The sequence below is a fragment of the Ranitomeya variabilis genome, chromosome 5, assembly GCF_051348905.1.
Source record: "Ranitomeya variabilis isolate aRanVar5 chromosome 5, aRanVar5.hap1, whole genome shotgun sequence".
Lineage (NCBI taxonomy): Eukaryota > Metazoa > Chordata > Amphibia > Anura > Dendrobatidae > Ranitomeya > Ranitomeya variabilis.
The window spans coordinates 342,895,193-342,920,794 of NC_135236.1; the positions used below are offsets into that span (position 1 = coordinate 342,895,193).

Below are 25,602 nucleotides of genomic sequence, written 5' to 3' on the forward strand. Positions count from 1 at the left end.
GGTTTTGAAAAACTGTCTGTGGTCATATTTGAATAAAAACAAAAGGAGTATATGCATAATTACAGTATGTGAAGAGAGGGTAATGGGATCTGATAAAGTGTCAGTGACAAACAGTACAAAACTAATTGAGACCGGATTTTAAAATTAAATTAAAATTTTTATTTATTAACAATTATTTAGGTTTCCATTGTTCACGAAAAACTATCCTAGGTTGATTGGGTTTAGGCATCGGATCTTCTCTGCTGTACATGCTGGGGACTTGATTGATTGGGTGTAGGCATCAGATCTTCTCTGCTGTACAGGCTTGGGACTTGATTGATTGGGGTTAGGCATCAGATCTTCTCTGCTGTTCAGGCTGCTCAACTCAGGCACAGGAGTATTGCCAGTACACGGCACCTTCAGGACTCATGAAGTAGTCAGTGAAGGTTTCTCTCACACGCAGACCCGAGTTACATTGCCTTCCTTGACCCAAGTTGTCAACTGCAATTAACAAACTACGAACCAAAAACCGCTTTGATATATATAAAGTGCATACAATGCTACTAAATCAAGTGTGGGGAAAGACACAAAAAGGTGTATATAGTGCAAAAAAATGTGCTATCTATAAAGTGCTATCCATGGACAATATACAGAGTCACTTACTTTTTAATGTATGGAATTGGTTATAGGTACCGCCAAATTGATATGGTGCACCCCGACGCGCGTTTCAGACGCACTGTTCTTTCGTCGTTAACTAGTGATGAGCGAATATACTCGTTACTTGAGATTTCCCGAGCACGCTCGGGTGACCTCCGAGTATTTTTTAGTGCTCGGAGATTTAGTTTTCATCGCCGCAGCTGAATGATTTACATCTGTTAGCCAGCATAAGTACATGTGTGGGTTTCCTGGTTGCTAGGGAATCCCCACATGTAAACAAGCTGGCTAATAGATGTAAATCATTCAGCTGAGGTGAGGAAAACTAAATTTCTGAGCACTAAAAAATACTCGGATGTCACCCCAGCGTGCTCAGGAAATCTCAAGTAACGAGTATATTCGCTCATCACTAGCTGCAACTTCTGCCAGATGACGGTATCCAGAACAACGAGAAGGCGATCAAAAGCTTCAATGCTTAGCCTGCAAAACTGCAGAAATTTCTCCGGATAACTGAAAAAAAAAAATGTAATGACACAGATGAAAATGTTACATTACCAGCAATAAAAATAAAGGAACACAGATGACAATATACCTTTTTTCCCTAATATATCTTACCTCCTTAAATCCTAGTAAAGGAGATGGAAGCGGCCCTTGTCTGCCCGCTCCTGAATAATTGGATGCACCCACATTCGCTTTGGTGTCCTCCGACGACGACGAGAGCTCTCCTATGGGAGAATATAGTCTTTAGTACATGGTTCACATGGTACTGCACAACGCATGGAAAACTGCTGCGAATCCGCAGCATCAGAAACGCTGCATATCCGCAGCCAAATCCGCAAAGTGTGCACATCTAATGACATTGTTACCTGCTCGCTGTGGTGGTGCGGCTGAAGCAGTAGCGTAAGCAACAAAAGCTGCATGTGTTCTGTGCTAAGACACCACTGAGGCTGTACATGCGGCATCTTCAATCCAACAAGAAAGTAAAATGGAGAAGAGGGCTTGGACCAGGAAATGACCTCATGGGAGCCCTTTTTTTTAACCAACTTTTCAAAAGTTGAAAAAACGCTAAAAAAACGCAAAAAAAAAAAAACCCGCGTAACAAACCGCATAATAAACGCATGCGGATTTCCTGGAAAAGGTGTCCGGTTTTGCTCAGGAAAATTCTGCACACATTCCTGAACGTGTGCACATACCCTAAATGTGATTTTATGAAAGGAGTAAATAGGGCCTATGATGAGAAGTAAACTATTACAATTCTAATTCATGGGTGTAAATTTCTGCTGCATTAAAGTGCTGTAAGGTACTATCATGGCAAAGTAGCAAGATATCCCTGGGCATAGGGGCTCTTTCCCTATCTCTAAAGCTAGGGGCACCCTAGCTATCCCTGCTTACATCTGATGACGACGCCGATGCCACATGCTTAACTGAGCTCCAGCCCTCATCTGTCCCCTCTCCCACCAGGCAAGTGGGGAGTTGTGCATATGAATACTCAAAACCAGACTGTCACGGGGTCCTACTCCGGTATCACACAATCAACAGAGCTAGAGTATAGTAAACAATCCCAAGACGTTTATTTAGGCAAAAATTTGAAAGGTCCATATACGATCCACCACACAAAGGATAAAATAGTCCAAAACACGAATGCAGTTGAGTAACAGGATAAAAGTCCAACAATCCAGCAGACAGAGGATAGCATAATCCATATACTCTTCTTTCTGAGATGCTGTGAACACATCATCATTCCACACAGGACTGATCTGTGTCTCACCTCCCTGATATTTTAGGTCTCCCTCCTCATTCACATGTCAGGAGGGGGAAGGTCTCAGGGGCTCATTGTTTCACCAAGCTAGGGCAACAGGTCATTAGCATATTAGCAAACAATACAGTACTGTGGGGGCTGATATGTATATACAGCTCTGGCAAAAATTAAGAGACCACTGCAAAATTTCCAGTTTCTCTGATTTTTCTCTTTATAGGTATATTTTTGAGTAAAATGTAAATTGTTCTTTTAGTCCATAAACTTCTGACAACATGTCTCCGAATTTCCAAGCAATAAATTTTGTATTTTTTTTCTGAAAAGGAGAAATGGTAATAATTAAAAGAAAAAAGCAGTTCTTTCAGACCTCAAATAATGCAAAGAAAACAAGTTCATAATCATTTAGAAACAACAATACTAATGTTTTAACTCAGGAAGAGTTCAAAACTCAACATTTTGTGGAATAATGCTACGTTCACATTAGCGGCGGGCGCCGCAGCGGCGCCGCATGCGTCATGCGCCCCTATATTTAACATGGGGGCGCATGGACATGCGTCGCACTTGCGTTTTGCGCCGCATGCATCGCTGCGGCGCCCGCGTCCGGGCGCAGAGGACGCAGCAAGTTGCATTTTTGCTGCGTCCAAAATCAATTAAAAAAAAGACGCATGCGGCGCAAAACGCAGCGTTGTGCATGCGTTTTGCTGCGTTTTTGTTTGCGTTGTGTGCTGCGGCGCCGACGCTGCGGCGCACAACGCAAATGTGAACGTACCGTAACCATGATTTTTAATCACAGCTTTCATGCTTCTTGGCATGCTTTCCACCAGTCTTTCACACTGCTTCTGGTGCTAAAATTTAAGCAGTCATTTATTGAATGATGGCTTGTGACTATCCATCATCCTCTTGATTAAATTCCAGAGTTTACTGGCTCCTCTCTGTCGTAGTAAACTTGTGACAGGTACATTGGATTTTCTTATCAGTGGCTGCAACAGAAGATAATGAAGGTTCTGAGTATTTGAATAAGGTTCAAAATATTTGGCACCCAAAAGTTAATTTCTGTTAACTCCAAGCGACATTTTACAGAAGGGAGAGGTACACACCCTCAGTGATAATTTTCAATCAGCCATAAGCTGGCAGAAACACTCAGGAAAACGAAGAACATACCCCCAACATAGTAACACAATTAGCAAGGCCGAAAAAAGACATTTGTCCTTCCAGTTATTATTATCTATATATATAAGAGGCATCGTGATTACTCGCTAATCCCGCCCCCTGCACAGTAGCTCCGCCTCCCACCACATCACCACACACAATCCCGCCCCCACCTCATTACCGCACACAATCCCGCCCCCCACATCACCGCACACAATCCCGCCCCCAACACATCACCGCACACAATCCCGCCCCCCAACCCATCACCGCACACAATCACGCCCCCCAACCCATCACCGCACACAATCCCGCCCCCCAACCCATCACCGCACACAATCCCGCCCCCAACCCATCACCGCACACAATCACGCCCCCCACCACATCACGGCACACAATCCCACCCCCAACCCATCACCGCACACAATCCCGCCCCCAACCCATCACCGCACACAATCACGCCCCCCAACCCATCACCGCACACAATCACGCCCCCACCCCATCACCGCACACAATCCCGCCCCCCAACACATCACCGCACACAATCTCGCCCCCAACCCATCACCGCACACAATCTCGCCCCCAACCCATCACCGCACACAATCACGCCCCCCACCCCATCACCGCACACAATCCCGACCCCACCCCATCACCGCACACAATAGCGCCCTCCCACCCCATCACCGCACACAAAAATATCACCGCACACATCGCCCTCCCACCCCATCACCGCACACAATCCCGCCCTCCCACCCCATCACCGCACACAATCCCGCCCTCCCACCCCATCATCGCACACAATCCCGCCCTCCCACCCCATCATCGCACACAATCCCGCCCTCCCACCCCATCACCGCACACAATCCCGCCCTCCCACCCCATCACCGCACACAATCCCGCCCTCCCACCCCATCACCGCACACAATACCGCCCTCCCACCCCATCACCGCACACAATCCCGCCCTCCCACCCCATCACCGCACACAATCCCGCCCTCCCACCCCATCACCGCACACAATCCCGCCCTCCCACCCCATCACCGCACACAATCCCGCCCTCCCACCCCATCACCGCACACAATCCCGCCCTCCCACCCCATCACCGCACACAATCCCGCCCTCCCACCCCATCACCGCACACAATCCCGCCCTCCCACCCCATCACCGCACACAATCCCGCCCTCCCACCCCATCACCGCACACAATCCCGCCCTCCCACCCCATCACCGCACACAATCCCGCCCTCCCACCCCATCACCGCACACAATCCCGCCCTCTCACCCCATCACCGCACACAATCCCGCCCTCCCACCCCATCACCGCACACAATCCCGCCCTCCCACCCCATCACCGCACACAATCCCGCCCTCCCACCCCATCACCGCACACAATCCCGCCCTCCCACCCCATCACCGCACACAATCCCGCCCTCCCACCCCATCACCGCACACAATCCCGCCCTCCCACCCCATCACCGCACACAATCCCGCCCTCCCACCCCATCACCGCACACAATCCCGCCCTCCCACCCCATCACCGCACACAATCCCGACCCCACCCCATCACCGCACACAATCCCGCCCTCCCACCCATCACCGCACACAATCCCGCCCTCCCACCCCATCACCGCACACAATCCCGCCCTTCCACCCCATCACCGCACACAATCCCGCCCTCCCACCCCATCACCGCACACAATCCCGCCCTCCCACCCCATCACCGCACACAATCCCGCCCTCCCACCCCATCACCGCACACAATCCCGCCCTCCCACCCCATCACCGCACACAATCCCGCCCCCAACCCATCACCGCACACAATCTCGCCCCCCAACCCATCACCACACACAATCCCACCCCATCACCGCACACAATCCCGCCCTCCCACCCCATCACCGCACACAATCCCGCCCTCCCACCCCATCACCGCACACAATCCCGCCCTGCCACCCCATCACCGCACACAATCCCGCCCTCCCACCCCATCACCGCACACAATCCCGCCCTCCCACCCCATCACCGCACAATCCCGCCCTCCCACCCCATCACCGCACACAATAATCACCGCACACAATCCCGCCCTCCCACCCCATCACCGCACACAATAATCACCGCACACAATCCCGCCCCCCAACCCATCACCGCACACAATCCCGCCCCCCAACCCATCACCGCAAACAATTACGCCCTCCCACCCCATCACCGCACACAAAACCCGCCCTACCACCCCATCACCGCACACAAGACATCACCGCACACAATCCCGCCCTCCCACCCCATCACCGCACACAATCCCGCCCTCCCACCCCATCACCGCACACAATCACGCCCTCCCACCCAATCACCGCACACAATCCCGCCCCCCGACCCATCACCGCACACAATCCCACCCCCCAACCCATCACCGCAAACAATTACGCCCTCCCACCCCATCACCGCACACAAGACATCACCGCACACAATCCCGCCCTCCCACCCCATCACCGCACACAATCACGCCCTCCCACCCCATCACCGCACACAATCCCGCCCCCCAACCCATCACCACCCGTAATCCCGCCCTCCCACCCCATTACCACCCGTAATCCTGCCCTCCCACCCCATTACCACCCGTAATCCCGCCCCCACCACATTTCCATACGTAATCCAGCCCCCCCACCACATTACCACGTAATCCCGCCTCCATCCACATTACAACACATAATCCCGCCTCCCACCACATTACCACATAATCCCGCCCCACCACATTACCACCTATAATCCCGCCCCCCACATTACCACCCATAATCCCGCCCCCCCACCACATTACCACACAATCCCGCCCCCCCACCACATTACCACATAATACCACCCCCCACCCCATCACCACCCATAATAATCCCACCCCACCATATTACCACAATCCCGTCCCCACACATAATCCCGCCCCCCCACATTACCACATAATCCCACCTCCATCCACATTACCACACATAATCCCGCCTCCCACCACATTACCACATAATCCCGCCCCACCACATTACCACACATAATCCCGCCCCCCCACCACATTACCACCCATAATCCCGCCCCCACCACACATAATCCCGCCCCCCCACCACATTATGACACACAATCCCGTCCCCACACATTAAATTGTACCTGGCAGAAGTCAAGGAAAGATCTTTGAAAATGACGAAAATGACTATACATTTAATTGTGTTTACAGAGAAATTTTTACTTAATTTATGTTTCGTTATGAAATTTGTTTAGATTATGGAATTAATAAAAAACGCACATCTTAATTTATTTTTAGTATTATTCAGATTTTTAATGATTAATATTATTAACTTCATTTTAAGTTAACCCCTTCACCCCCAAGGGTGGTTTGCACGTTAATGACCGGGCCAATTTTTACAATTCTGACCACTGTCCCTTTAGGAGGTTATAACTCTGGAACGCTTCAACGGATCTTGGCGATTCTGACATTGTTTTCTCGTGACATATTGTACTTCATGATAGTGGTAAAATTTCTTTGATATAACTTGCGTTTATTTGTGAAAAAAACGGAAATTTGGCGAAAATTTTGAAAATTTTGCAATTTTCCAACTTTGAATTTTTATGCCCTTAAATCACAGACATATGTCACACAAAATACTTAATAAGTAACATTTCCCACATGTCTACTTTACATCAGCACAATTTTGGAACCAAAATTTTTTTTTGTTAGGGAGTTATAAGGGTTAAAAGTTGACCAGAAATTTCTCATTTTTACAACACCATTTTTTTTTAGGGACCACATCTCATTTGAAGTCATTTTGAGGGGTCTGTATGATAGAAAATACCCAAGTGTGACACCATTCTAAAAACTGCACCCCTCAAGGTGCTCAAAACCACACTCAAGAAGTTTATTAACCCTTCAGGTGTTTCACAGGAATTTTTGGAATGTTTAAATAAAAATGAACATTTAATTTTTTTTCACACAAAATTTATTTCAGCTCCAATTTGTTTTATTTTACCAAGGGTAACAGGAGAAAATAGACTGCAAAAGTTGTTGTACAATTTGTCCTGAGTACGCTGATACCCCATATGTGGGTGTAAACCATTGTTTGGGCGCATGGCAGAGCTTGGAAGGGAAGGAGCGCCATTTGACTTTTCAATGCAAAATTGACTGGAATTGAGATGGGACGCCATGTTGCGTTTGGAGAGCCCCTGATGTGCCTAAACATTGAAACCCCCTACAAGTGACACCATTTTGGAAAGTAGACCCCCTAAGGAACTTATCTAGATGTGTGGTGAGCACTTCGACCCACCAAGTGCTTCACAGAAGTTTATAATGCAGAGCCGTAAAAATAAAAAATCATATTTTTTCACAAAAATGATCTTTTCGCCCCCAATTTTTTATTTTCCCAAGGGTAAGAGAAGAAATTGGTCCCCAAAAAATGTTGTGCAATTTGTCCTGAGTACGCAGATACCCCATATGTTGGGGTAAACCACTGTTTGGGCGCATGGCAGAGCTTGGAAGGGAAGGAGCGCCATTTGACTTTTCAATGCAAAATTGACTGGAATTGAGATGGGACGCCATGTTGCGTTTGGAGAGCCCCTGATGTGCCTAAACATTGAAACCCCCTACAAGTGACACCATTTTGGAAAGTAGACCCCCTAAGGAACTTATCTAGATGTGTGGTGAGCACTTTGACCCACCAAGTGCTTCACAGAAGTTTATAATGCAGAGCCGTAAAAATAAAAAATCATATTTTTTCACAAAAATGATCTTTTCGCCCCCAATTTTTTATTTTCCCAAGGGTAAGAGAAGAAATTGGTCCCCAAAAAATGTTGTGCAATTTGTCCTGAGTACGCAGATACCCCATATGTTGGGGTAAACCACTGTTTGGGCGCATGGCAGAGCTTGGAAGGGAAGGAGCGCCATTTGACTTTTCAATGCAAAATTGACTGGAATTGAGATGGGACGCCATGTTGCGTTTGGAGAGCCCCTGATGTGCCTAAACATTGAAACCCCCCACAAATGACACCATTTTGGAAATTAGACCCCCTAAGGAACTTATCTAGATGTGTTTTGAGAGCTTTGCACCCCCAAGTGTTTCACTACAGATTATAACGCAGAGCCGTGAAAATAAAAATTCTTTTTTTTTTTCACAAAAATGATTTTTTAGCCCCCAGCTTTTGTATTTTTACAAGAGTAACAGAATAAACTGGACCCCAAAAGTTGTTGTCCAATTTGTCCTGAGTACGCTGATACCCCATATATGGAGGGTAACCACTGTTTGGGCGCATGACAGAGCTCGGAAGGGAAGGAGCGCCATTTGGAATGCAGACTTAAATGGATTGGTCTGCAGGCGTCACGTTGCATTTGCAGAGCCCCTGATGTACCCAAACAGTACAAACCCCCCACAAGTGACCCCATATTGGAAACTAGACCTCCCAAGGAACTTATCTAGATGTGTTGTGAGAACTTTGAACCCCCAAGTGTTTCACTACAGTTTGTAACGCAAAGCCGTGAAAATAAAAATTCTTTTTTTTTTCACAAAAATGATTTTTTAGCCCCCAGCTTTGTATTTTTACAAGGGTAACAGAATAAATTGGACCCTACAAGTTGTTGTCCAATTTGTCCTGAGTACGCTGATACCCCCTATGTGGGGGGTAACCACTGTTTGGGCACATGACAGAGCTCGGAAGGGAAGGAGCGCCATTTGGAATGCAGACTTAAATGGATTGGTCTGCAGGCGTCACGTTGCATTTGCAGAGCCCCTGATGTACCCAAACAGTACAAACCCCCCACAAGTGACCCCATATTGGAAACTAGACCTCCCAAGGAACTTATCTAGATGTGTTGTGAGAACTTTGAACCCCCAAGTGTTTCACTACAGTTTGTAACGCAAAGCCGTGAAAATAAAAATTCTTTTTTTTTTCACAAAAATGATTTTTTAGCCCCCAGCTTTGTATTTGTACAAGGGTAACAGAATAAATTGGACCCTAAAAGTTGTTTTCCAATTTGTCCTGAGTACGCTGATACCCCCTATGTGGGGGGTAACCACTGTTTGGGCACATGACAGAGCTCGGAAGGGAAGGAGCGCCATTTGGAATGCAGACTTAAATGGATTGGTCTGCAGGCGTCACGTTGCATTTGCAGAGCCCCTGATGTACCCAAACAGTACAAACCCCCCACAAGTGACCCCATATTGGAAACTAGACCTCCCAAGGAACTTATCTAGATGTGTTGTGAGAACTTTGAACCCCCAAGTGTTTCACTACAGTTTACAACGCAGAGCCGTGAAAATAAAACATATTTTTTTCCCACAAAAATGATTTTTAGCCCCCCAAATTTTTATTTTCCCAAGGATAACAAGAGAACTTGGACCCCAGAAGTTGTTGTTCAATTTGTCCCGAGTACGCTGATAACCCATATGTTGGGGTAAACCCCTTTTTGGACGCACGGGAGAGCTCGGAAGGGAAGGAGCACTGTTATACTTTTTCAACGCAGAATTGGCTGGAATTGAGATCGGACGCCATGTCGCGTTTGGAGAGCCCCTGATGTGCCTGAACAGTGGAAACTCCCCAATTCTACCTGAAACCCTAACCCAAACACACCCCTAACCCTAATCCCAACGGTAACCCTAACCCTACCCCTAACCTCACCTCTAACCGTTTAATGAACATTTTCTGACAGTCATAAGTGCCACGTATTTAAGTGCCACGTATTTAAGTGCCACATATTTATGTGCCACGTATTTAAGTGCCACGTGTTTCAGTGCCACGTGTTTCAGTGCCACGTGTTTCAGTGCCACGATATTTCAGTGCCACGTATTTCAGTGCCACGTACTATAAATACTATAACTATGTGGTTATACGTGGCACTGAAATATCGTGGCACGTAAATACGTGGCACTTAAGTACGTGGCACTTAAGTACGTGGCACTTAAGTACGTGGCACTTAACTACGTGGCACGTAAATACGTGGCACGTGAATACGTGGCACGTAAATACGTGGCACTTAAGTACGTGGCACTTAAGTACGTGGCACTTAAGTACGTGGCACTTATGTACGTGGCACTTATATACGTGGCACTTATATACGTGGCACTTATACGTGGCCACTGAAATATCGTGGCACTTATATACGTATATAAACGTATATTTTAGTGCCACGTATTTCAGGTTAGGGGTAGGGGTAGGGTTAGGGGTAGATTTTTTTTTGTTTGTTTTCTTGTGTTTTTCTATAAAAACGCATTCGTCTAAAAACGCATGCGTTTTACCACGTTTACATGCGTTTTTTCACACATGCGTTTTTTTAAAAAACGCATGCAGATAAAAACGCAAGTGTGAAACCAGCCTAAAAGACGCTTTTTATAGCAAAAAAGTTTTTGCGTCTCCACATTTTGAGACCTATAATTTTTCCACATTTTGGTCCACAGAGTCATGTGAGGTCTTGTTTTTTGTGGGACGAGTTGACGTTTTTATTGGTAACATTTTCGGACACGTGACCATTTTTGATCACTTTTTATTCCGATTTTTGTGAGGCAGAATGACCAAAAACCAGCTATTCATGAATTTCTTTTGGGAGAGGCGTTTATACCGTTCCGCGTTTGGTAAAATTCATAAAGCAGTTTTATTCGTCGGGTCAGTACGATTACAGTGATATCTCATTTATATAATTTTTTTATGTTTTGGCGCTTTTATACGATAAAAACTATTTTATAGAAAAAATAATTATTTTGGTATCGCTTTATTCTCAGGACTATAACTTTTTTATTTTTTTGCTGATGATGCTGTATGGCGGCTCGTTTTTTGCGGGACAAGATGACGTTTTCAGCGGTACCATGGTTATTTATATCCGTCTTTTTGATCGCGTGTTATTCCACTTTTTGTTCGGCGGTATGGTAATAAAGCGTTGTTTTTTGCCTCGTTTTTTTTTTTTTTTTCTTACGGTGTTTACTGAAGGGGTTAACTAGTGGGGCAGTTTTATAGGTTGGGTCGTTACGGACGCGGCGATACTAAATATGTGTACTTTTATTGTTTTTTTAATTTTATTTAGATAAAGAAATGTATTTATGGGAATAATATTTTATTTTTTTTTTCATTATTTTGGAATATTTTTTTTTTTTTTTACACATTTGGAAAATTTTTTTTTTAACTTTTTTACTTTGCCCCAGGGGGGGACAATACAGATCGGTGATCTGCCAGTTTGCATAGCACTCTGACAGATCACCGATCTGAGGAAAGTGCAGGCTGCTTCACAGTGCCTGCTCTGAGCAGGCGTCTGTGAAGCCACCTCCCTCCCTGCAGGACCCGGATCCGCGGCCATCTTGGATCCGGGTCTGGAGCAGGCAGGGAGGGAGGTAAGACCCTCGCAGCAACGCGATCACATCGCGTTGCTGCGGGGGGCTCAGGGAAGCCCGCAGGGAGCCCCCTCCCTGCGCGATGCTTCCCTGCACCGCCGGCACATCGCGATCATGTTTGATCGCGGTGTGCCGGGGGTTAATGTGCCGGGGGCGGTCCGTGACCGCTCCTGGCACATAGTGCCGGATGTCAGCTGTGATAATCAGCTGACACCCGGCCGCGATCGGCGGCGCTCCCCCCGTGAGCGCCGCTGATCGCGTATGACGTACTATCCCGTCGGCGGTCATACGGGCCCACCCCACCTCGACGGGATAGTACGTCGGATGTCAGGAAGGGGTTAAATTACCACCTGTGTAAGCGCTATTGAATGTTGTCATTATTTACTTTAGTTTAATCACCAGCAGCGTTAATTAGATAGCAATGAGCGTCGAGCGTTAGCTGGCTGGAAACATCTAGTTTATTTATATAGCACAATTAAATCCATGGTGCTGTACATGAGACGGGGTTACATACAAATTACAGATATCACTTACAGTAAACAAACTAACAATGACAAACTGGTACAGAGGGAAGAGGACCCTGCCCTTGCGGGCTTAGGCCATGTTCACACTTTGCGGTTTTTACCGCAGATCCGCGGCGATTTTGATGCTGCGGGTCCGCAGCAGTTTCCATTGCGTTTACATTTACATGTAAACCCTATGGAAACTGCAAACCGCAGTGTACATGCTGCGGGAAAAATCGCGCAGAAACGCAGCAGTTTACAACCCGCAGCATGTCACTTCTTTGTGCAGAATCGCAGCGATTCTGCACCCATAGAAATGCATTGTTCTGCTTACTTCCCGCATGGGGCTGTGCCCACGATGCGGGAAGTAAGCGGATAATGTGCGGTTGCTACCCGGGGTGGAGGAGAGGAGACTCTGCTCCAGGCCCTGGGAAGCATAAATAGTGTAAAAAAAAAGAATTAAAATAAAAAATGATGCTATACTCACCTCTCAGCGCTGCACGCGGCTGTCCGGTCTCAGTTGCTGTGCGAGCAGGGCCTGAGATGACGTCGCGGTCACATGACCGTGATGGCGCCGCGGTCACATGACCGTGACGTCACGAAGGTCCTTCTCGGCACAGCATCTTTGGAACCGGAGCGCCGCGTGCAGCGCCGAGGAGATCCGGACATCAGAGGGTGAGTATAACCAATTTTTATTATTTTTAACATTACTATTGATGCTGCATATTGCTGCATATGCAGCATCAATAGTACAGGCGTAATCCCGCAGCGGAAACCGCAGAACAAACCGCGATAAATCTGCAGGGATAACCGCAGCGGTTTTGCACTGCAGATTTATCAATTCTGCTGCGGGAGAACCCGCAGAGCACGCCGCAGAGTGTGCACATAGCCTTACATTCTACAGGATTATGGGGATCTATCCAGCCTGAGACTGAAAAGAAGTCTCTAGATGGTTGTCTGTGCATAGTGATAGTGGGCACAGAGGGTGGGAGTGTGTGAGCTGTGCGACAGATACAGCTTCGCCTCTTGGGAAATGAAGTCTACAGCCACACAGGGGAGAACTGGTAAAAAGTTCAGGATGTAAACAACCAATTACAAGGATGTCTGCAAGAAGCTGTAGAGGAGCTAAAAAAGGTATCTAAAGAGATCAGGGAGATTTAGGGCGTCAGTACAGAGACCGCTAGATTGTTTGTTTTTGTGGGTTTTTTCTTTTTACTTGTGCTCAGAAAACCTCTTTACACACGTGGATTTTGTTGTTAGTAGGGCAGTAGGTTTCACCTCTTACGTGGCCAAAAATGAACTCCATAGTAAAACTCTGTGACAATTTCCACAAATGCAAACACCTGATATTGTCCTCAAATGTGCTATGAACCCAAACTAAACAAGAAAAAAATAATATGTATACACAGCGGGTGACATAAGCATTGAACAGGTCACCAATTTTATAAGTACAGTAAACATATCTCCAAAGGTGCTACCGACAAGAAACCCTCACCAGACTTTGGCAACAGCCAATCCATACAGACAAAAAAAATCAAACCATAGATGTCCATAAACCAAGCTATCGTGATGGATATACAGGTGCTTCTCACAAAATTGTGAGTTCAGCCTATATTCTGTCAGAATAAATCCTCAGATCTACGTTCTTCTAAAGAACCTAATAACTGTAAGATACAATATTGTTACACTTTAGGAAGACATCCAGGCCTCTCTTGAACCCCTTGACTAAGTTCGCTATCACCATCTCCTCAGGCAAGGAATTCCTGATTCTCACTGCTCTAACAGTAACGAATCCTCTTCTATGTTGGTGGAAAAATCTTCTCTCCTCCAGACGTAGAGAATGCCCCCCTTGTGACCGTCACCTTCCTTGGTATAAACAGATCCACGGAGAGATATTTGTATTGTCCCCTTACATACTCATACATGGTTATTAGATCGCCCCCCCAGTAGTCTTTTTTCTAGACTAAATAATCCTAATTTTGCTAATCTCGCTGGGTATTGTAGTTCCCCCACCCCCTTTATTAATTTTGTTTTCATCTTTTGTAATCGCTCTAGTTCCATTATATCCTTCCTGAGCACTAGTGCCCAAAACTGTACACAGTACTCCAAGTGCTGACTAACCAGGGATTTGTTCAGAGGCAGTATAATGCTCTCATCGTGCGTATCCAGACCTCTTTTAATGCACCCCATGATCCTGTTTACCTTGGCAGCCGCTGCCAGGCACTGGCTGCTCCAGGTAAGTTTATCATTAACTAAGATTCCCAAGTCCTTCTCCATGTCAAATTTACCCAGTGGTTTCCCGTTCAGTGTATAATGGCGATATTGATTCCTTCTTCCCATGTGTGTAACTTTACATTTATCACAGTTAAACCGCATCTGCCACCTCTTGGCCCAAGTTTCCAACTTATCCAGATACATCTGTAGCAGAATACCATCTTCTCTTGTATTGACTGCTTTACATAGTTTTGTATCATCTGCAAATATCGATATTTTACTGTGTAAACCTTCTAACAGATCGTCAATAAATATGTTGAAGAGAATAGGTCCCAACACTGACCCCTGCGGTACCCACTGGTCACAGCGACCCAGTTAGAGAATATACCATTTATAACCACCCTCTGCTTTCTATCACTAAGCCAGTTACTTACTCATTTACACACATTTTTGCCCCAGACCCAGCATTCTCATTTTGTGCACCAACTTCTTGTGTGGCATGGTAAAATCAAGATATACCAAGTCCAATGACTCAGCTTGGTCCAGCCTATAGCTTACCTCTTCATAAAAACTGATTAGATTGGTTTGACAGGAACACTTCTTCATAAACCCATGCTGATATGGAGTTAAACAGTTATTCTCATTGAGATAATCCAGAATAACATCCCTCAGAAACACTTCAAATATTTTACCAGCAATAGAGGTTAGAATTACTGGCCTATAATTTCCAGGTTCACTTTTAGAGCCCTTTTTCAATATTGGTACCACATTTGCTATGCGCCAGTCCTGTGGAACAGACCCCGTCGCTATAGAGTCCCTAAATATAAGAAATAATGGTTTGTCTATTACATTACTTAGTTCACTTTGTACTCGTGGGTGTATGCCATCTGGTCATGGAGATTTATCTATTTTAATCTTATTTAGCCGGTTTCACACCTCTTCTTGGGTTAGACTGGTGACCCTTAATATAGGGTTTTCTTTGTCTCTTGGCATTTCCCTAGCATTTTATTTTCCACCGTGAATACCGTGGAAAGGTGTTTAATATATTAGCTTTTTCGTCGTCATCTACAGCCATTCTTTCCTCACAATTTTTTAAAGGGCCTACACTTTCACTTTTGATTCTTGTACTATTGATATAGTTGAAGAACAGTTTGGGATTAGTTTTTGTTTCCTTTTTGGCAGCTTTAATTAGTTTTTTAGATAAAGTATTTTTCTCCCTATAGTTTTTTTAGAGCTTCAACTGTGCCATCCTGCTTTAGTAGTTTAAATGCTTTCTTTTTACTGTTAATTTTCCCTCTTACTTCTTTGTTTAGCCACACTGGGTTTTTCCTATTTCTTGTCCTTTTATTCCATAAGTTACAAACCGCTTACAGTGCCTATTTAGGATATTCTTAAACATTTCCCATTTATTATCTGTATTCTTATTTCTGAGGACATAGTCCCAGTCAACCACATTAAGGGCATCTCTAAACTAGTCAAACTTTGCCTTCGTAAAGTTCAGTGTTTTTGTGACTCCCTGACAAGTCCCACTAGCGAAAGACAAGTGAAACTGTACAATATTGTGGTAAATATTTCCTAGATGCCTACATATTTGTTATTCTGTCAGGTCTATTAGACAGTATTGGGTCTAAAAGTGATGCTCCTCTGGTTGGATTCTGCACCAATTGTGAAAGGTAATTTTTCTTGGTTATTAGCAGAAACCTGTTGCCTTTATGGATTTCACAGGTCTCTGTTTCCCAGTTAATATCCGGGTAGTTAAAGTCCCACATAACAAGGACCTCATTATGGGTTGCAGCTTCATCTATCTGCCTTAGTAGTAGACTTTCCATGATTTCTGTTATATTTGAGGGTTTGTAACAGACTGCAATGAGAATGTTGTTACTATTTTTCACTCCACGTATTTCGACCCATATGGACTCGATATCCTCATTCCCTTCGCTACTATCCTCCCTTAAAGAGGATTTTAGACAAGACTTTACATAAAGACAAACCCCTCCTCCTCTCCGATTTTTACGATCCTTTCTAAACAGACTGTAACCCTGTAAGTTAACTGCCCAGTCATAGCTTTCATCTAACCATGACTCGGTTATTCCCACTATATCAGTTACCTGTAGATGTTTCTGCTTCTAGTTCTCAATCTTGTTTGTCAGGCTTCTGGTGTTTGCGAGAATGCAGTTTAGAGAATTTTGTTTTGTTCCAATCTCCTCCCTGTGGATTGTTTTAGAAATTTTCTTACCTACCTTCTGAATATGTTGTCTTGGGTCTTCTTTGCCGCACCTCATATCCTTCATCAGTATTTTTCTGGCTTCATGTTCGTGTCTAACGTTTTTCTTCCCGTCCCCTCTTCTACTTTAATCCTAGAACGCATACCTGGGGCCTCGCAGGCCTGCCAGGTTACTTGTTTTCTATTTTCTGTAAAAGTACTTTAGTTAGAATTTTGAAAATCTAGGTAATCCTATATAGTTGTTAGTAATTTCCAGTTATTCATATATTTTTATGTTACAGACATTTCGGTATAACAACCTTTTTTTGTGACTACCCCATATTCACGCATCTGGGGCCTTTTAGGCCTGTACTAGGTTTACATGTGATACTCAGTCTTTTTGTCTGTTTTGTTGCTGGGGAAGAACTTTTATGACTCTGCTATTGCTGGGAAGAGTGTGGATTCTGCATGACAACATGGTCATGTGATCTTGGAAGGGAAAAAATATTACAATGGATAATTACTTTACCAATTTTGAAATGGCCAACTTTTTGCTTCAAAAGCAACTTACACTTGTTGGTACTATGAGGCCAAACCGCCGCGAAATTCCTCCAATCATGAAGCACAATGCACAGCGAACAATCTACGAGAGTGTATTCAGTTTCTGCAATCAAGCAACAATGGTGTCTTATAAAGCCAAGAAAGAAAAATCCGTGATATTACTGAGTACAATGCATCATGATGGTAGTATTGACACCAATGACAGGAAAAAAAACCCTGAAATCATACTGCATTATAATAAGACAAAAGGAGGAGTCGACAAGATGGACGAAATGATTGGAGAGTATTCGTGCAAAAGGCAGACTAAACGTTGGCCTGTTGCCCTTTTTTCCAATATCCTTGATGTGTCAGCCCTCAATAGCTACATTGTTTATTGTCAAAGTAATCTAGAATTCCATGCCAACAGGAAAGACAAGAGACGTCTATTTTTGACAGAACTTTGTTATGAACTTTTGATGCCTACTATGATGGAGAGAAGCAGCATGATATGCTTATCATGGCAAATTACGGAGGCAATGATCCGATGTGGAATACGCTTTCTGGAACATCCAGAGCAAAGAGAAAAAAAAGAAAGCGCTGCTATATTTGTCCAGCAAAGAAGGAAAGAAAATCGGAGCGTTTCTGTTCTACTTGCGGACAAAATGTATGCAAGGAACATTCAGCCGAAAAAATAATATGCGAGAATTGTTGGGGGAATATGTAAAGTTACAAATAAATATTCCTGCACCAAGTATGCTACAACCAAAAAATGTTTTCATAAAAAAATTGCATAGAGAGTGCCTATATTTGGCGTGCCCGTTCACTTACTTTTTTGTTTTATGCACATAATTATGTTTTGAAATGTACACATCTTAGGCTGTGTTCCCAGTAGCGCTGGAGTTCGCCAGAAGGGGATCCATAATGGATCTGACCTCCTGGTAACTCCAGCTAAGGCTGCCGGAATGGCGGGATTACGCCAGCCTTAGCTGGGGTCACCAGGAGGTCAGATCCATTACGGATCCCCTCCTGGCGGACCCCAGCGCTAGTTGGAATGCATCCTTACCTTGCAACTGTAAAATAAATTTTGAAAAGTATTTTTATTTGAGTTATTCTGTGTTATTTGCACACAGGCCTAAAAGGCCCCAGGTGCGTGAATATGGGGTAGTCCCAAAAAAAAAAAGGTTGTTATACCGAAATGCCTATAACATAAAAATATATGAACAACTGGAAATTACTAACAACTATATACCTGAGGAATACCTAGAGTTTCAAAATTCTAACTAAAGTAATTTTACAGAAAATAGAAAACAAGTAACCTGGCAGGCCTGCGAGGCCCCAGGTATGCGTCCGCCAGCCTCAGCTGGGGTCACCAGGAGGTCAGATCTATTACGGAATCCCGTCCTGGCGGACCCCTGTGCTAGTGGGAAAGCATCCTTACTTTGCAATAAACTTTGAAAAGTATTTTTATTTGAGTTATTCCATGATAATTGTAAACAGGCCTAAAAGGCCCCAGGTGCGTGAATGTGTAGATTTCTATGGGTATGCGTTCTAGGGTTAACGCCCTCCTGATGAGTGTAGCAAGTCTTCTGGCGAATGTGTGTTTCCCAGGTTTGTTGAGGTGTAATCCGTCTCTGGCAAGGAGTCCCTCATATAGGTAATTCAGACCATGGTCCATGAATCCGAATCCTTGTCTGCACCATCGTCTTAGCCAGTTGTTCACATCAAGGATCCTGTTCCATCTCCTGGTGCCATGCCCGTCTACTGGAAGAAGAAAAAACTACCAGGGCATCCAGTTCCTTTACTTTCTTCCCCAACTCTTCAAAGTCCTTGCAGATTGTCTATAGGTCCTTCCTTGCTGTGTCATTGGTGCCAACATGTATCAGAAGAAATGGGTGGATGTCCTTGGAACTGATGAGCTTTGGAATCCTATCGGTCACATCCTTGATCTTCGCACCTGGGAGGCAGCATACTTCTCTTACTGTTATGTCCGGTCTGCAGATGTCTGCTTCTGTGCCTCTCAGTATTGAGTCTCCCACCACTACCACTCTTCTTCACTTCTTGGCTGTACTTTTTGTTGTCACTTCTGGATGTTGCTGTGTGCCCATTTCTTCTTTGCTTGCTAGTAGTGCCTCATCCTTAGGTGTGCCATCTTCGTACTCCACAAGGCCTTGGTATCGGTTTCTCAGTTATGTGGTTGGTGATGTCTCCATGGTCTTCTTGCTTCTTTTGGTCACATGCTTCCACTCGTCTGCTTTTGGAGGTTCTCTGACATTTTCTTCACCTTCTGTGACCAGTAGAGATGCTTTTGTTCTGTCTAGAAAGTCTTAATTTTCTTTGATAAGTTTCAAAGTTGCAATTCTTTCTTCCAGACCCCACACCTTTTCTTCTAAAAGGGCCAGTAGTCTACACTTCAGGCAGGTGAACTTGGATTCTTCTTCTGGTCGATCTGTGAACATGTAGCACATGTTGCAGCTCACCATGTAGGTTGTCACATCTGCCATGTTGCTCCTAGATCCTGCTGACTTGCTGTGTGTGTCTTCCTCCTTGTGTAATCTGCTGTTTTTTCCTTTTTGTGTAATCTACTCAATCAGCCAAGCTTTCTTGCAATGATGTCCTAAAGGCAAGCATCAATCCCTGGTTTGAAGATGCTTTCCAAGCAGCTGGTCCCGGCTGTACCCAATGATCTTCTTGCTGAGGAAGAGTCTTCACTTTTCCCAGAAGGCACCTAGAACATGCAAATTGTCCTCCTCAAGCTTCAATCCCTGGTTTAGCTTAGGACAGTTTCTCACTGTGAGGGTTCGCACACTAGCATTTACATGGGATGAGTGCTATCTTATTTTTTTATTGGATGGGACTTGGACCAATGTTTTCTAATGTGGCAGTGCTGATACACCATTTTAATTTTTTTTCTCATAGATTGTCTGCTGTAAAATCATGACAATCTTAAGAGTGGTGATGCAAGAAACTGTAGTAAGTAATTGTAACGCCACCCCCTGATGACATCCTGCTTCAGGAGGGGTGATAAGACACAGCAGAAAAGTGACTGCAGCCCCAGCCTCCCGTGATATTTCGTTTGAGACTCCTCTTTAAAGGGAACCTGTAACCTGTTTTGGCCGCTATGAGATGCAGCCACTGCCTTTCAGTACTTATCTATAGCATTCTATAATGCTGTAGATAAGCCCCCAGTCTGACCCGCAAGTGAAGAAAAATAAGTTTTACTATACTCACCCAGGTGGGCGGTCCGGTCCAATGGGTGTCGCAGGTCCGGTTCTGGCACCTCCCATCTTCTTGCGATGCCACCCTTCTGCTTCTTCATCGCTCCCCGGCATCATGCTCCTGCGCAGGCGTACTTATCTGCCCTGTTGAGCGCAGCGTAAAGTACTGCAGTGCACAGGTGCTGGGAAAGGTCAGAGGCCCAGCGCCTGCACACTACGGTACTTTATGCTGCCCTCAACAGAGCAGATAAGTACACCTGCGCAGGAGTGCAATGCCGGGGAGCGATGAAGAAGCAGGAGGGCGGCATCGCAAGAATATGGGAGGTGCCAGACCCGGACCTGCGACACCCATCAGACCGGACCCTTCCCCCGGGTGAGTATAATACAATTTATTTTTCTTCACTTGCAGGTTGGACCGGGGGCTTATCTACAGAATTATAGAATGCTGTAGATAAGCCCGGAAAGGCAGGGGCTGCATCTTATAGCAGCCAAAATTGCTGACAGGTGCACTTTAAGCACTGGGGTCCTTCTTGGCCTTTTGTATGTTACAGAAATAAACCATCATTCTCTGTGTTTAGAGCTGTACCAGAAGGTTTTTTGTTCCTTTTTTTTAACCACAACTCAAATAAATCTTCATAGGGTTTTTCAATAATTTTATTCCTTACATTACCTCCTATAAGGTTCTTGACTGTTCCATGAGTAGCAAACTTCTTGATAACATTTCAAACTGTTTAAGTCAAAATGCCAGGTCTCCGAAGATAGTCTTGTCTGTTTAGACATCTTGTGCTTGGTGCTGGAAGCATCTCTGATCTGCTCAGACTGTTCTCTTGTCTATGCCATTGTGAGCAAGAACAGGAAATAAAACTGATCTTTTTTTATGAATCAAAGCCACCGCTCATATACTAATTAAAATAATGTGAGCACTGGCTAGGTGTGAACAGGTGTGTCTAAGGGTCTGTTAACACCAGGGCTGCACAGTTTGTGGCCCAAAGGCCACATGATGCAAAAAATTGAATCCTCAAATATCTGGTCACAGTCTGGTTCATAGTATCTGGTACCTGCTCATATGAATTATGCATGTCTGAGAGGAGAGGTGGGTAGCACCTCCATATTTTGGTATAATGCGAAAGTTCCATAGCATGAAAAAGACTATGAGTTGAAGTGGAATAATAAGTTCCATAGCATGAAAAAGACTATATGAGTTGAAGTGGAATAATATTCACTAGAGCAAAAATATTTTAATGGAAAATAGCACACTTCAATCCTGCTATTGAATACATTTTACTCAGTACAGTGGCTTGTGAAAGTAATCACCCCCTTGTCTTTTTACCTATTTTGTTACATTACAACCTGTGTTTAAATATTTTTGTAATCTGATTTTTGTGTGATGCATCAGCACTAAATAGTCTACGTTGGTGAAGTGAAAAGAGAAAAAAATATAGGCATAAATTAAATTTATGGGATCACATAACTAAAAAATTGGCTTATGCATATGAATTCTCTCCTTTTGCGATGAAGCTCCTGAAAATTTGTGGTGCAATCAATTACTCTCTTAAAGGGAACCTGTCACCCCCCCAGGTGTTTTTAACTAAAAGAGCCAGCTTGTGCAGCACTAATGCTGCATTCTGCCGAAGTGGCTCTTTTAGTTCTGGTCCCTGACAATGCTGCAATAATCGCTTTTATAATGTGCCCTCTCATACCTCGAATTAGACCTGGGGGCAGGTCTTTCCCCCTAAGACAGAGCACCACAGCCGACACTCAGGGCCTCTGCGTGCCGGGCACCACCTCCTCTTCCTTCATTAGCATTCCCGACGCTGTTATTTTTTTTTCCGTGCAGATTGGCCACGCTCACGGGGGGAGCGCAGTCGATCGCCGCCGGGTGTCAGCTGATTACTACAGCTGACATCCGGCACTATGTGCCAGGAGTGGTCACGGACCGCTCCTGGCACATTAACCCCCAGAACACTGCGATCAAACATGATCGCAGCGATCCGGCGGCATAGGGAAGCATCACGCAGGGAGGGGGCTCCCTGCGTGCTTCCCTGAGACCCTCCAACAAAGCAATGTTATCACGTTGTTCAGAGGGTCTCCTACATCCTCCTCTCTGCAGGCCCTGGATTCAAAATGGCCGTGGGGCTCCTTCCGGGTCCTGCAGGGAGGTGGCTTGCAAGCTCCTGCTCAGAGCAGGCGCCAGCAAGCCTCCCTGCAGTGCGTGTCAGATCGCTGATCTGACACAGTGCATTGCAAAGTGACAGATCAGCGATCTGACACTATACTGTGATGTCCCCCCATGGGGCAATGTTATAAAGTAGAAAAAATAAATAAATTTACATGTGTAAAAAAATATATATATATTCCAATAAATACATTTCTTTATCTAGATAAAAAAAAATCTATAAAAGTACACATATTTAGTATTGCCGCGTCCGTAACGACCCGACCTATGAAACTGTCCCACTAGTTAACCCCTTCAGTGAACACCGTAAAAATAAAAATAAAAATCCAAGGCAAAAAACGCTTTATCATACCGCCAAACAAAAAGTGGAATAACACTCAATCAAAAAGACGGATATAAATAACCATGACACTGCTGAAAACGTCATCTTGTCCCGCAAAAAACGAGCCGCCATACAGCATCATTAGCGAAAAAATTAAAAAGTTATAGTCCTCAGAATAAAGCGATGCAAAAATAATTTTTTATATAACATAGCTTTTATCGTATAAAAGCACCAAAACATAAAAAAAGACATAAATGAGGCATCGCTGTAATCGTACTGACCCTAAGAATAAAACTGCTTTATCAATTTTACCAAACGTCATTCAAAATACAAAACTGGGGCTAAAAATAATTTTTTGGGAAAAAAAAATAATTTTATTTTCACGGCCCTGCGTTATAAACTGTAGTGAAACACTTGGAGGTTCAAAGTTCTCACACCACATCTATATAAGTTCCTTAGGGGGGTCGTCTTTCCAAATGGTGTCACTTGTGGGGGATTTCAATGTTTAGGCACATCAGGGGCTCTCTAAATGCGACATGGTGTCCTATCTCAATTCCAGTCAATTTTTCATTGAAAAGTCAAACGGCGCTCCTTCCCTTCCGAGCTCTGCCATGCGCCCAAACAGTGGTTTACCCCCACATATGGGGTATCCGCGTACTCAGGACAAATTGTACAACACAACAACTTTTGGGGTCCAATTTCTTCTATTACCCTAGGGAAAATAAAAAATTGGGGGCAAAATATCATTTTTGTGAAAAAATGATTTTTTTTTTTTTTTTTTTACGGCTCTGCATTATAAACTTCTGTGAAGCACTCGGAGGGTCAAAGTGCTCACCACATATCTAGATAAGTTCCTTAGGGGGTCTACTTTCCAAAATGGTGTCACTTGCGGGGGGTTTCAAAGTTTAGGCACATCAGGGGCTCTACAAACGCAACATGGCGTCCCATCTCAATTCCAGGCAATTTTGCATTGAAAAGTCAAACGGCGCTCCTTCCCTTCCGAGCTCTTCCATGCCCCAAAACAGTGGTTTACCCCCACGTATGGGTTATCAGCGTACTCAGGACAAATTGTACAACAACTTTTGGGGTCCAATTTCTCCTGTTACTCTTGGCAAAATAAAACAAATTGGAGCTGAAGTTAATTTTTTGTGAAAAAAAGTGGAATGTTCTTTTTTTTTTTTAACCATTCCAAAAATTCCTGTGAAACACCTGAAGGGTTAATAAACTTCTTGAATGTGGTTTTGAGCACCTTGAGGTCTGCAGTTTTTAGAATGGTGTCACACTTGGGTATTTTCTATCATATAGACCCCTCAAAGTGACTTCAAATGTGATGCGGTCCCTAAAAAAAAAATATGGTGTTGTAAAAATGAGAAATTGCTGGTCAACTTTTAACCCTTATAACTCCCTAACAAAAAAAATTGGTTCCAAAATTGTTCTGATGTAATGTAGACATGTGGGAAATGTTACTTGTTAAGTATTTTGTGTGAGATATCTCTGTGATTTAAGGGCATAAAAATTCAAAGTTGTAAAATTGCAAAATTTACCAAATTTTTGCCAAATTTCCATTTTTTTCTCAAATAAACGCAGGTAATATCAAAGAAATTTTACCACTATCATGAAGTACAATATGTCATGAGAAAACAATCGCAGAATCATCAGGATCCGTTGAAGTGTTCCAGAGTTATAACCTCATAAAGGGACACTGGTCAGAATTGTAAAAATTGGTCCTGTCATTAACGTGCAAACCCCCTTGGGGGTTAAGAGGCTAAACAAGAGGCACCACTAACCAAATACAACCATGAAGAACAAGGAGATCTCCCAACAAGTCAGTGACAAAGTTGTTGAGAAGTACAAGTCCGGGTTGGGTTATAAAAACATTTCCCAATCTCTGATGATCACCCGAAGCACCATCAAATCCATTATGATCAAATAGAAAGAATATGGTACCAAAACAAATCCGAGCACCAAGACTCTCAGCTCGGGCAAAGAGGGCATTAACCCTAGAATGCGTAACCCGATGCCCGGTAACTTACTTTTTGCAAACAATTAGAATTACAATGCTGTGCATTTTTCATATCTTGCTTTGAAATGTTGAAATCTAATATATAAAGCTGAATGTGTGTGTATGTCCGGGATTGGCATCTGCACCGTCGCAGCTACATCCACAAAATTTTGCATAGTCACACGTCTGGACCCCGAGAGCTTCATAGGCTATGTTGTGAGGCAAAATTTTAACCCCGCGCGTTCCAATTCACCAAACAATTTTGCCCCTATCTACATAATGGGGAAAAAGTGAAAGGAAAAGTGTTGGAGGCAAATTGACAGCCAGGAGGAGATGGCATACAGGTATATAATATATACAGGGGAGATGATATACACGTATATACTATATACAGAGATGACATACAAATATATACTATATACAGGAGGAGATGACATACAGGTATATACTATATACAGGGGAGATGACATACAGATATATACTATATACAGGGAAGATGACATACAGGTATATACTATACAGGGGAGATGACATACACGTATATATTATATACAGGAG

The 25,602-nt window shown here is 44.4% G+C and overlaps 1 protein-coding gene across 1 annotated transcript in view; it reads right to left on the reverse strand.

Moving 5' to 3' along the window:
* Positions 1 to 2,395: 2,395 nt before the first annotated feature.
* REDIC1 (regulator of DNA class I crossover intermediates 1) overlaps positions 2,396 to 25,602 on the reverse strand; it is a 252,366-nt gene continuing 229,159 nt past the window's right edge. Inside the window, exon 6 of the mRNA XM_077261050.1 lies at positions 2,396 to 2,705. Coding sequence (XP_077117165.1) covers positions 2,604 to 2,705 — 102 coding nt within the window. The 3' untranslated portion in view covers positions 2,396 to 2,603. The remainder of the gene's footprint in view (positions 2,706 to 25,602) is intronic.